Source organism: Carcharodon carcharias, chromosome 8 (assembly GCF_017639515.1).
Source record: "Carcharodon carcharias isolate sCarCar2 chromosome 8, sCarCar2.pri, whole genome shotgun sequence".
Lineage (NCBI taxonomy): Eukaryota > Metazoa > Chordata > Chondrichthyes > Lamniformes > Lamnidae > Carcharodon > Carcharodon carcharias.
The window spans coordinates 65,956,987-65,971,225 of NC_054474.1; the positions used below are offsets into that span (position 1 = coordinate 65,956,987).

Consider the following 14,239-nt stretch of genomic DNA (forward strand, 5'->3'; position numbering starts at 1 on the left):
TTTTTGATTTACATTAATGACTTAAGCACAATTTCGAAAATTGGCAAATGACAGAAAGCCTGGAAGTGTATTAATCAATGAGGAAGAAAGAGGACATTAAATTAAATGCATAAAAATGAAGTGATATATTTTGTTAGGAAGAATGGGGAGACAATTCTAGCTGAAAGACAATTTTAAAAGAGCTGCAAGAACAAAGAGACCTGGTGCTGTTTGTGCACAAATATTTGGAGATGGCAGGACAGATTAACAAAAGTTACTAAAGATTGTGGGCTTTAAAAATAGAGATATAAAATACAAAAGCCAGAAAGTTGTGCTAAAATGACCACAGCTGCTGAAGTGTGTCTGGTTCAGCGATTCTGGGCGTCACATTTTAGGAAGGACATGAAAGTTTTGCAGAGGATACAGAAGAAATTCACTAGAGTGGTTCCAGGAATGAGGAATTAAAATTATGTGGGTAGAATGAAGAATGAAAAATGGCATTGATCTCCATAGAGCAAAGAAGGCTAAGAGGAGATTTGACTGAGGTGCTGAAAATCATAAAGGATTTATATGGGAGTAAACAAAGAGAAACTGTTTCCAATGGCTTAAGAGCCAATAACCAGAAGTTAATTGACAAAATAAATTGTGGCAATGAAAAAATTGTTTCGTACAACTAATGATTTAGATTTGGAATGCACTGCCTGACAGGGTATTAGAAACAGATTTAATAGTAGTCTTCAGTAGGGAATCCGATAAATGCTTGAAGGATATAAAAATGACAGGTACATGAGGAATGAGCTGGGGTGCGAGACTAACTGGATTATTTTTCAAAACAGCCAGCACAGACTCAATGGTTTGAATGGCCTCCTTCTATGCTGTACTATTCAAAGTTACCCTGTTAAGTACCTTTCAATCTGAAGAGCCCAAGTTTCTCCAATTCTCAGGTTTTGACACTAGGGCGGAAATCTTCTACATTTAGAAACTTTGAGCATCGGGACCTTTTTCCAAGCTTCAAGCTGGCTCATTGAAATAATGCATCCACCAGTCAAATATTGCAGGAAGCGGCCAATTAACAGGCCATTCCAGAGTTCACTGTCAAATTAGGGATAGTGGACAGGTTCCAGAGGCAGAAATTTCACATTTCACGAACCATTGTTACAGTGACTAGCAGCCTTCACCAGTGAGAGCACTGCTGAGGCCCAAACATCAGGAGTGGCTGGAACTCAATGGAGATGGTTATATTGTTATATTACTCAAAGTACTAACAGTTAATTGTTATGTGAGTGTACATCCAGGGTGTCCCATTTACTACTGCATTGCAATCAAGTGCTGAGCAGCAATGTATCAGTTCACCAGCCACATGAAAAGCAGCAAGAAATACACTCAATGAAGCTCCAGCATTCCGAGGGCGATTATTTTGAACTTACGGGAACCAGAAGACATAACATGGTGGTAGCAGCTGTCTGTGAGTAAGGCGCAAACATTTTAAGCAGATCTAATGTTGAACTGGATTAAGAAAAATCAACCCGAATTTGCGCCAGAGAGAGAAAAACTATCTGAATCATGCAAAATAGTGACCGCTATAGCAATGAATCTACAGCTACAGCCAATAATGAATTGGGAAGCTGATGATATCGTTGATGCATTTGAAAAATTGAAAAAAAAACGCAGACTGGCATTCAATAGCTTCCTAAAAGGCGCACTAGTGAAAAGGAAAGGACCAGCTACGTGCTTTTGTGGACAGGAGAGAAAGGGTTAAGTTTGTTTACTAGCTGCCAGGTGAGTGAGGACAACAGTAAAAACCCAGATACGTTTTTTGAAAATTTTAGCATACATCTTGAGCCAAGGTTCGATCATCAGACCCACCAATGTGAACTTAAAAATCTGAGGCAGGATCCAGGTGAGCTTGTTGACAATTTCTTAAGATTGAAAAATGGAGCCAGAAAATGTAAATTCAAGGAAACTGATAAAAGGCTGAAAGATCAACTGATATGGGGCTCTGCACACCCTAAAGTACAAAAAGGTTCAATTGGAAAGGACAAGCTCACAATATTGCAGGCTGTAGACATTGCAAGAGCACATGAAACCATGAATAGATAGATGAAGACGCTGACTATCCAAACAGCTAGTCTTCAGTTAAGTCAAGAGAAAGGTAGCAGGGTTGAGGTAGTAAAGCAACAAAAAAATGCACACCAGACAGAGAGAAAGGTGTGCAAGAGCTGTGGACAAACTTGAGTTCACAGATTGAAGGAAATGTCCTGCGCATGGATCAAACTGCAGAAAGCTGAACCACTGGGAAAAGATGTGCATAGCAAAGAAAGAAGATGGTAAAGGAGCTAGAGGCAGAGCAACAAGGAAAAGAAGCCAAAACATCCATAACCTTTGAAGATGAAGATGGAATGAGGACACAATAGACATAAGAACCATACAACTGCATGAAATGGGTGGATGCGATAGTCCCCAGAGAAAAGAAATTCACACAAACATTCAGATCAGGAAGAGGGTGAGAAATAAGCCCACAACCATAAATCTGAAGCTGAAGCTTGATACCAGAGCACGAGTATCATCCTGTCAGAATAGACAAGAAGATATTTCCTGAAAATTTGAAGGAAAATGATTACCCAAGATGCTCAAAATTGAGCAATGTCATGCTAACTGCATATAGGGGAAACTGAGAATCAACAGCTAGGAACAACCCAAATCAGAGGGATACACAAAGGAAAAGACATCAACTGTATGTTCTACTTCACATCACTGAAATAGATGGTCCTAGTAGTTAAAGAGCTGCAGCTTATCCTAGTAAACCATAAGCTGAAGGTGGTGACACTGAGGGTTGAAGATAGTACACTCTTTGATCAGAAGGAAGGAAGTGATTGCCAGAGTCACAGCACCTACATACTAGGTAAATTCTATCGTTATGAGAGATAACATGCAAAACCAAATGAATGGGTTACAGTCAGATATTGAAATTCTTAAGGCTAATATTGAAAGACAGCAAGAGCTCTTAACAGAGAAGGAAAGAGCTAATTTTGAAAATTTAGGCAGCTAAAAAAGATGATTTCCAGAAATGTAAAGCAATCCAAGTTGAACAGGTAGAACTAGAGAATAAAGTCACTGATCTGGAAAGACTGAAGGCTGAGCAGGCAAAACATGTCAAGCTAAAAAGGAACATATGGAAGAGAAGCTGCATGCTGTAAAGTTAGCAGAGGTGGCACCCAAGAGGGAGATCCTGAACCTCAGGTCAAAGCTTCATCAGCACCTGCTTCAAATAAAAGAACTTGGGTGGGGGGGGGAGAATGACAGTGCTGAGTTTGGACTGCAAATTAATGAACTGCAGCTGCAATTTAACTCTATATCACAGTTGGTGAATGATTTCCTGGGGACCTATGACAACCTGAGGCATTCTCGAATGTTTAAAAGAAGAAGTATGAAATGCAAGAAGCCAAGCAAAGTGGGCACAGCAGGAAGCTGAAATTTTTTTTTTGTTAAATGGACATTGCTAACTAGGCCAACATTTATTGCCCATCCCTAATTGCCCTTCAGAAGGTGGTGGTGACCTGTATTCTTGAACCACTGCAGTCCGTGTGGTGTAGGTACACCCACAATGCTGTTAGGGAGGGAGTTCCAGCGACATTGAAGGAATGGTGATATATTTCCAAGTCCGGATGGTGAGTGGCTTGGATGGGAAATTCCAGATAGTGGTGTTCCCATGTATCTGCTGTCCTTGTCCTTTGGGTTTGGAAGGTGCTGTTGAAGGAGCCTTGGTGAGTTCTGCTGGAAGGCAGGAACATAGGGCTGAATCTTCCGGTTTGCATGCAGGGGCAGGCCCAACACGCCGATGCGTAAAATGACATGCGATGACGTCTGGCATGCGTCCCAACGTCATTGCACTATTAAGGCCATTAAGAAAGTAATTAAACTATTGTTGAGAATGCTGCCTGTATAATTTTAAGGTTGGTGGGCAGCCAGGAAGCCCATGCGGCCTTCGCGTATTTCAGGAAACCTCATCCATGGGCAGGATGAGGTTTCCTGAAGCTTTTATAAAATAAATAAATAAATTTTCCCAACTTCACAAACATGTCCCAAACCATCTGACACTGTCACATGAGGGGACATGTTTAAATACATTTTTACATCATTTATTAAAATGTTTTATTCTCTATTCAATCTCTGTGCCTCAGGGAGATTGCTGCTACTCTCCCTCCACCCCCCACCCACACAGGTAGCACTGAGCGCTACCAGCCGCGCGTTACGCTAAGCAGGCCCTTGTAAAATGGCGGCGCGCAGCCGATTGCGGGCGGCGATCAGCTCCACGCCTGTCCGCCATAGGAAAAATTCTCCCCATAGTGATTGGAAGAGCAACATATGCTGCAGAATCGTGATGCAGAGCTTGAAAAGAAGTACTGCCAGGCCAAAGACCAACTACAGCTTGCCGTTTTAGCTCACTTATCTTTAGGCACAACACTTTACCACCTAAGCGAAACCATGAATAATGTTTTTTAAGGAAAGAAAATAAGCTGTAGCAGACCCTAAATGTGGTCAGCTTAATTCTAAAAGTCAATTGTTAATATTTAGTTTAGATATAATATAAAAATGTTAATGATTGGAACATCTTTGATGTAGAGGCATTATTATTTTTAGAGGAATGTTATATTGTTACATAATTCACAAAGCACTTGGAATTAATTGTTATGAAAAATGTACATTCAGAGTGCCAAGTTTACTGCTGCACTGTATTCAGGTGCTGAGCAATAATGTATCAGCCAGGAATACATTTGAAGAGACTCAAAATGCTGGAGCTTCAAAGTATGATCATTTTGAACTAACCAGAAGACATAACAGAGATACATCTTTACAGGGGAGTGGCAGCCACTGCATCAGTCCTAGCGCTGTCAGAGACCTCAGTCGCCAGGAGATCCTGGTGCAATGGCAACCCTTTGGCCTGGGAAGACAGCATACTTACCAATTTTTTATAGGTGCACATTTAAATTCCTTCAAACTGACTGCATCACCAACCCCCTGGCCTGCAGCTGCCTCCTTCAAATTGCCCAGGTGCTCTCTCAGCCCACGAGAAACTCAGAAGACTGCATTGCTGTGTACTAATTGAAAATCTTAATTGTATTCTCGCCGATGCTGAGCAGGTTCCCATTACCGCTGCAAACCCGCTTCCGGGAATATCACCATAAGGTGAGAACATGGAAGAGAGCTGGCCCGACCTCTTACCTGATTTTCCTTACCAGCCCCCTCCAAAACCACCTCCACCCGCCTGGAAAAATTCTGCCCTAGGGCTCAGCCTCATAGCTGCTCCTGCATTGTATCCAGCATTTAAATTTTTCTTTTGTGTTTTGACAACCATAACTAGACGCACTGCTCAATGTGTGATCTTACCACTGCACAACTGTTTAGAAATTCCTCCAACTTGCATGCTACAATTTTGGATATTTTGCTTAATCTGCTACTGGTTTAGTTGATTATTCCTTTGCATTGGTTGGACATGAAGTCTACTTGAATTCCTCTGTCACTCAGAACACCATGCATAGCCAGATTATTCCAATGGCTAAGGATCCTTTAAAAAGTCAAGTTGGTAAAGTAGGCTCTGTTTATTTTAGATTGGCGCTTACAAAGAATCACAATATGGTGTTGAGGTGAAAACATTAAGCTTTTAATGCAGCCACCAAACAGCAGCACCATACAATGAGGCAAGATGGCCATGCCCACAAGGGAACCAGGACTCTCAACCACCAGAGGACAATAAGCTATAGTGGCTTGAGCTATTTCTTTCTCTCTATACATGTAAACAATATACTTGAATCGAAATGCACCAAGTGAACATATGTGGCCAAAAAGCCAACATCATAAATGCAAAAAACAAAAATGTCTTTAAGAAAGGCAATCCAAATACATGCATAAGATCGCAACAAATGGTGTGCAAATTGGGCACACAAACACAGTTCACAGGGGTGGACTACCCTGTAGCCACTGGGTTTATTTCAGCACGAGAATACCAGCATCAGTCCCAAAATATGAAATCTGCTAAATGGTCTGGGCAATGTCTCTGACGAGTGGAGCATCTTAAGACAGGCATGGAGGATAAAGGGCTCTGGTACTCATAAGTGGCTGGCTAGTCATGTTATAAGCTGTTGCTATAGAATCAGAAGCCTAGGCTGGGGGCTGCAAGGCCCGGAGTAGGAGACAAAGACTGTAGTCCTGAATCGGATAGCAGTTTCTTCACATCGGGGGCAGCTCAGGAATGAGAAAGGATCACTGCAGGATTTGGTGTGGTGGACCTAATAGCTGACCATTCTGATATCACCGAAACTGTGAACAGTGTAGATAGCTCAGCCGGTAAGTCAGGGTTTGCAGGAACAGACTGGACAGGCGAAGAGTGTCCGCTATGGATGATAGGACTATAGCCGCAAGTGCAGTTCATAGAGCCTGTGCAGAAGGAAGGGACCTTGTAGTAGTCAGATTTTTTGACTCGATAAGTTGTGCTATGAAGCTGGGAACCGATGAATTTACGAATATTGGAGCAGTTGTCATTGACGGAGGTGATCAAGTAGCATTGGAGGGCCTGTGACTTGCTGCCTTGGGGGTGCGGGGGTGAAGACCAGATCATCAACATCAACTGAGACAAGTATTGGCTGGACTCTTATGAGGGCCTTGGACTTGTGACTGTGTGGGTGATTGACCTGACAGAGCCGATGTCAAGTCTCAATACCCATTTGTTGGACAGGGAAATCTGAACATTTGTGAGCTTGTCTCTGTGTCCATTAATCTCTAGCAGAAAGGCCCTGAGAATGAAGACATGAGTTGTGTAGTGGCGATAGACAGGGCCAAAGCTAAGACAGGGTCTCCTTATGGTTCATGGCGTACGAACTCATCCTCCAATTCCCAAACTGCCTTCTCTGCTACCGGCTTCTTGTTGGAGTTCTTCACTTTCCTGAACTCAATAGCAATGCGGTATTCTTGAGGAAGCTTGTCAATTAACAGGGTGGAAAACCTAGGGGCAGGATCAGTCTGTATGCTAGGGGACCATCCAGTGGATGAGGCCCAATGCACAACTAAAGGAGAACATCCCTCAAAGTGTTGTGTCATTCATTGGCAATGATACCAGTGGTAGTGTAAGAAGTGATACTCTCGTACAGCAAAGATAAGTTGTAGTTCACACTTGATAACGTTAGCAGCAAATGAGACATCAACCACTTTTGGAGTATCACTTGAAGATTGGGGGACAACTGCAGGATGGTCCAGGGGGCAATGCAAATATGGTAACTAGCTGGAACCTATTTAATGGAAGCATGCATGTCAACCACAGAAGTATCAGTGGGTGACCAATTTGAGTAATGACATGACGGATGACCAGGATGTAGATGGAGAGTGGTGATGAAGCCTTCCAGAACATCATGCAAATGATAATACATTTCCTGGAGGGAGCAAGGGACCCATCATGCTGAAAAACGCGCAAACCATCTCATGCAATGATAACAAAAAGGTAGCGTTCGACACCACAAATGTTGGTAAGCTTCTTTGAAGGGGTAGTGCCTTGCAGAAGGTGGGCATGTGTGCAACAAAGGAGGGGGCATTCAGACTAGGATAGCTAGCTATGCTGGCCTGCTGGTGAAAGGGAATCTTAGGGAGCCTGACAATATCTTCAATGGATAATCAATATACAGTGGAATCTGAGGACTGGTGTATGAAGGAACAGACTTGGCACATAGGGGCCTCACAGTCCAGTGCTTTGCAGCTTCAAAAGTTGAAGGGATCTTCACAAATCCAGTTCAGTGTCTAACAGAGGTGATGTAGCAGCTGACTGTGGAAAAGAACGTAGTGACACAGGCTGGAAGAAAATTCTCCCAGTAGTTTTTCAGAGGTCTGCACACAAGGTTTGCCGCCTGTGAGGACATAAGAACGATGCTTCGACTGCACAATATATGGGCTGAAATGTCTGGTAGAAGCAAAGATGAATAGAGCTTCAATCTTGCAAGGCAACCAGGTGATTCGATGAACATGTAGTTTGGCACTGAAAAGAAACCAGCAAGCCAGAGTTTGTTGCCACCGGTCACATACGGGGTGGATGCAATATCTCACTTCTTAATAGCACTGTCTATGGCAACCCAGAGTTGATCATCTGGATGGTGAAGAGTAATCATTTTAGTGAGCAAGACAGCAGATTGTGCCACTTGGAAACTTGTACGAAGATTACCTGTCCACTCAATCCTTTTGTTGGATTGATCACCAACGGTAACCACACTGGTCTCCATGCTGACATTAGCCTTGAAGGACCCAACCATTCCATTGTTAGCTGGGAGTGCTGGATTTAAGACGTCATCATAATCCTTAAGGAGTATGTGGAACTGAGAATGTGTGTGCTGAAGCAGGGTATGATCTGGAACCACAAGAACAGATTCTGAAAACGTTTGCGTCAATTGGTAAGTGGCTGTGCCATGTCATCTTGAGAAGGCTGAGAATCTTGGTTACCGGACGTGAAGACAGGTTCTATCTAAGCAAAACGTTAATTGCAAGCCAGAGCTTGTGGTTCAAGGGAAAGGTTCGCATTGCAAATCTTTTCTGCAACACTGGTCAAAATATATAGTGGAGGCAAAGGGTTGGGTGATTTGTTGCACATTGGCCCTGAAGGAAGAGAGAGGACGGTTCAACTATAAATGTTGTGAGGTCAATAAGATCATCAGGTAGGGTCAGCTCGATGAAATCCGCTGGCCAGATTGTTGTGGACCTTGAGGGAGCCCAAGATAGGTGGGCTCATCTCACTCTGCACAGGCTAGTAGAAAGATGTGATCCATAAACAGAGGTGGCTATAGGCACGGCCATCTCATCTCATTGTGTTTTATTGTTGTTTGACGGTTTGAGTTTAAAATGTTGTTTGTATTGTGAATTAGTGTATGTGCCAATCCGAAAGTAAACACAGCATACTGGCGTGGTGGTATTCATAAATAGTGATGGAGTCACCTGTTATGACCACAGGCAATGTTAATTGCTGCGCAAGCCAAATCCCAGAGAGAAACTTGGCTTATGGGTCATACCTTTTTTTTAATACTGATCTCAGCAGCAAGGAGTCCTGTAACACTTGGGATTTTAAAAAAGGAAACATTTTATTAACAAGAAGGAAAGAAGCTTTAAGCTCACAAGATTAGTTACACAGTTAAAAAGTTAGTCTTATAAAACATTCCCCCCAAAAAGACACTACTTAGTCAGACCCACAAGTAAACACATTCCAGGCATCAGTCCCTTACAGATGTTTACCTATAAAAGTCCAGTAATATTACCCAAGGCAAACTGCTGTAGCTTTAATAAAGGCATGCCACATGACTTCTAACTCTCCTCCCCTCTGCTGTGGAAATCCAAGACTTCAGAACAAGGCTGTTTGTTGCAGCCCAAGACTTTTTTGGCTTGATTGGATAGCTGATTCAAACTGCATCTTCTCCCAGCCTGGAGCTGTTTCCAGATCTTTCTCATACAACCAATAGCTAACAGTTCCAGCCCAGCGCCCACAGCTACATCTCACACCCCTTTGAAATCCTTCCAAATATAAAATCTTTCATGTCTCTAATTTTTTCTTTGCTTTCAGGTCAACAAAATGTAATATACCCTCTTATGTTTACCTGTGGGACTCCTGCAAGATGCAAACATGCTTCTTTCACCTCTGACTGCTCTATGATATTCAAACAAACTCTTAACTTATCTAAAAATGCAAATGTTAGATCCAACCTATTCACTTGTACCTCAAACCTAACACCTCTGTCCCGAGGGTTTAAAACATGAAAGGACAATCTGTCTCCCAGTAACCTTTGCCCAGTTTTATTAAATCATTTACATGGACACACACTTCTTTACAGAATAACACAATGTTCCCCAAAAATATTAAAAATAACCTCCATTTCTCACACACCTACTAGCACTAGGCATTTGGCTGGTCGAATTGACATATCATTGCTTTCCATGAATGAAGTGCCTTCAAGTACCTCAACCTCAAGGTTCTCCATGACCAGGCCTTCAAAAGCAAGGTTGTGAAGGTCTCTGGACAGAGAGAAATATGCTTCACCAATCACATGTAACGGCAATGAGTCATCAGCCTGGTGAACAGATTGGGATGAATTCTTGACTGGGAACTGAGTGTCATAGCTGCAGAGGCACGGATCATGTTGCTAGTGGTTTTGCTGTTGATGAGCGCCCTGCTATTTGGGGAGCAAAGAAATGTGTCTAAGTAGGGTAACTGTACACAAAGTGCAGCTGATTCCAGTGAGATGTCAGCATGGGCTAGTATTCCAGAGGCCTAGGGTAATGCTCTGGGAACCAGAGTTCGATTCCCATCACGGCAGATGGTGGTATTTGAATCCAATAAAACATCTGGAATTCAAAATCTGATGACCATGAAACCATTCCAGATTGTCATAAAAATCGATCTGGCTAATGCCCTTTAGGGAACGAAATCTGCAATCCTTACTTGGTCTGGCCTACATGTGACTCCAGACCCACAGCAATGTAGTTGCCTCAAATGCCCTCAGAGCAAGGTCAATTAAGGATGGGAAATGAATGCTGGCCTAGTCAGCAACGCCCACATCCTATGAATGAATAAAAAAGGTTCCTCATCCCTGTCGTCTGAACGAACATCTGCAATGCTATCATGATCATCCAAGATAGCAGCTTTCTTGCAAGCTATAGCCATGTATTGATCTGGCAGAAAACTGCATTTGCTGATAAAATGCTCATCAGGTCAGTTTGCTTTTATATCATGGACAAGACGTTTGGTGTGTAACGCAAGGGAGTCTGGTTTAGCGAAAGTGAACCAGTCCAGTGTCCCTGGAAGGAGGAAGGAGCAGCAGGAAGAGTCTTGGTATCAGCAGATGCATGAATCTCACTTAACAGTGAATCCAAGGCTTGAGAGATCTCTGGCTTGACAGATGCTAGGATGTGTTACCTGAGCTTGGTGCCAAACCTCTATTCCACTACACGTGATAGACCAGGGTGACGACTTATAGCCAACATAGGACCACTGTGTTCCCCATTGAGGGTGAGATCTCCTCATCATCATCATCAAGAGGTCAACCATGATAACTGAACCCACCTTTCTGAAAGGGGTTATCCTCAAAGGCGGCCAAACATTGATACAGATATTCATGCCTCTCGTCTGATTGCAATCTGAAATCAGCCAGGTCAGGAGGTGGACACCAGTGGCCTGGAAATCATAATGTAGATGGATGGTCTGCCATATCGAGGCGAGAGAAGTAGATGCTTTAACAATGGAGTTGTGTGATATAATGGGGCAGAATTTTCCATCTGCCCTAGCACCAGGTCCAATAAGTTCACTCTTTGCTGGACGGTGAATCCCAAAGATGTCCTGTCACTGAATCCACGGATAACGTTATCCTTGATTCTCTTCTCCCATGTGAAACAGTCAACGAGGAAGGGAACAAAGTTGGGATCAAGTGTCAAAACGTAAATTAGGTTCTGATGCCAATGCTCAAATGAATTGACTGTTTCAATCTTTCCTCAGCATCACTGCTACGGTGGCTGATGTGTGGCTGCCATAGTTTCCACTGTTACAGTATTGTAATATTGTGGACTAAATAAAGGTCAATATCCAAGTACAAGTGCCAAATAAACTCACCAATTTACTTTGGAGAGGGGTGTGAAAATGTTCCAACACTGCCACCACGCCAGTAGGTTGTGTTTACTTTTAGATTAGCATATACACTGAATCACAATACAAATAGTATTGAGGTGAAAACAGCAAACTTTTAATGCAACCACCAAATAGCAGTGTAAAACAATGAAGTACAAAATAATGAGACAAAATGGTTGTACCCAGGTTGGAACCCGGGCTCCCAACCACAGAGGGCGATAACCTATATTGGCGCAACTGTTGAATACTGCTCTGAGAGACAAGGGATGCAGCTGAAAACCAATGCAATGGCTTAAAAACATTCTCCACTCTTCCCCTTCCCTGCACTGTCCTTATTTGTTGATGGTGTTATTCTGTCTCCTAGGTGAGATAACTCCACTCATAACTGGCAAAACTCTTCCTCTAAAGGAATCTCTGAAATACCAATAAAGGCAAGCTTGTAACTAAGGGGCCTTCAGCTGCCAGTATAATACTCAAGCTGAGATTAGGACTATTGTCAAAAGACTGAAGGGAAGTCTTCATTGCATCAGATTGTTCAAAAACCCATATCAACAAACAGGAAAGTCAAATAAACAGCAACCAATATGCTGTAGATTATAACTTTTATTGGCAGATTTTTTTTTAATTACAGTCGTTCACTTGAACAGGATTTGTTTTCTTTTGAACCCAGTTCTTCATTAACTCATTAGGTATTAAGGATATTTAGTAAAAAATTCTTTGATAATATGAACTAAATAACATCTTTTAAAAAAAAAACTTGTTCTATAATTTTGCATTATCTTACTTGGTTAGCTTTTCATGTATTGACAAGGAAGCTCTGAAAAATAAGCAAAGAATTCAGAAGTAGACACAGAAAAGTATCTCTCAACTAAAGAATACTTATGTACATCTGCACGTGTACGTTTCTGACATAGCAATGTCCTCTGATGAACACAATAACATCCAAAGGTTCATATTATTTGTGATATCAGTAGTAAATACAGCATTTCTTCCCCTTTTAATTCAGAAAACATCAACAAATTTCAGTTTAGAAAATATAAATTAAAGACTTGTTCATATCTCTGTAATCCTGAGTTCTTAGAGAAGTAACGTAGTCCTGATCTTCCCTAGGATGATTCTGAAGTAAAGGGAAAGAATTTGGCAACCTTGTTTGGAGAACTTGGACTCTGACACTCTGCTTCTTCACTAATTTTAAAGAAGGCCTCCTGGTCCTTTTTCTTCTGGGTCAGTTCTTCTTCCAAAGCCTGAAGCAAACACAGCGCTATTAAAACTGAGAAAAACATTCAAATACCGAAATCAAAAGAGACTCTAGATCAATCAAGTTGTACTAATCTTGAATACTAATCATGAGTAACCTTTTATAATACCATTATTATTTGATAGTGTTAATAAAGGTGAACTAAAATATGTGAAATCTGACTGTGTTTATTGAACTAAATGAGTAGCACACCTCTTGGTCCACTGGTCCATAGTTACAAATTGTTAAATTCAAATCAAACTTCTTGGCATCTGAATGTGATATTTCGATACATTTCAATTCTCATAAATGGTGCTAAATAAATGCAGATATTATAAAATCATGCAGTTCTAATCACCTATCTCTTACTATATACAAAATCAAGTGTTTCATAGCATAAGACCGGTGCTGGGAACTTTCTTGAAGTTCCATTCACACTGCTGACATGTTTTTTATTAGGAGTTCAGTTCACCTGCATAAGTGGGCTGACTGGGTTTCTGATAATGGACCAGTGGCGGAATGGGAGTGCATCAATGAAATTCCAGGGGCCAGAAAAGCATTTCACATTTCTACTCCTGATCAATACTTAAATCACCAAACTATGAATTTAGTTACTTTTAAGCATTGAAACACTTAACGTTATTATTCAGAATGAACAGGGTAAATCAAATACTAAAGGTACAGCATTAATTTCAGTAAAAGATAGCAAAGTAAAAAGCCAAATGAGATTAGGTTGAAAAAAGTTGTCATTTTTACTCAATACTGATAATCAAAATTAAGGTTTGTATTTCAAAAATATTTGTGCCATGTCATTGGTCTTCAATTCACTGTTAGGTATGAGAAGTCTTAATTCAAACCCTGACAAAACTAGAACATAGGACTAAGGAGCTTTCACGCAGCTGAAATGTTAACTCTGTTTTTCTCTCCACAGATCCTGCCAGGCTTGCTGAGCATTTCCAGCATTTACTGTTTTGCTTTCAGGTATCCAGAATCTGCAGTACTTTGCTGCTTTACTATCATAAGATTCTGAACTTGCACTTGCAGATCAGTGCACTTCAGAAAGAATTCTGAAGGCTATTTAGGTATTTGTTTTCTTCAAGCCATATCAAGAATTTGACCTGCTAAACACTGACAATGAAACAACATTTGTGCCTTTTTCTTGTGCACATCTGATAACACTGCTTTGCCTAGAATCCAAAAGAACAGCATCTAAATTGCAAGTTTCTTATTCAAAATGACAGAAACCTGTGTGTGCCCTCCACTTCTTCAGATGGTGGAAGAATAAGTACTATATTGTGTGGGTTTATATCTTGAGTATAATCTTCAATTTGTACTCCGTAAAAGTAAATGAATAAAAATATTGTTTTCATTAGGTTATCACA

At 41.4% G+C, this 14,239-nt stretch overlaps 1 protein-coding gene across 2 annotated transcripts in view; it reads right to left on the reverse strand.

Moving 5' to 3' along the window:
* Nucleotides 1-12,205: 12,205 nt before the first annotated feature.
* The window catches only part of stk10 (serine/threonine kinase 10), a 126,682-nt gene continuing 124,648 nt past the window's right edge, over nucleotides 12,206-14,239 (reverse strand). For both annotated transcript variants that reach the window (XM_041193638.1, XM_041193637.1), the window contains one exon: nucleotides 12,206-12,864. In XM_041193638.1, coding sequence (XP_041049572.1) covers nucleotides 12,727-12,864 — 138 coding nt within the window. In that variant the 3' untranslated portion in view covers nucleotides 12,206-12,726. The remainder of the gene's footprint in view (nucleotides 12,865-14,239) is intronic.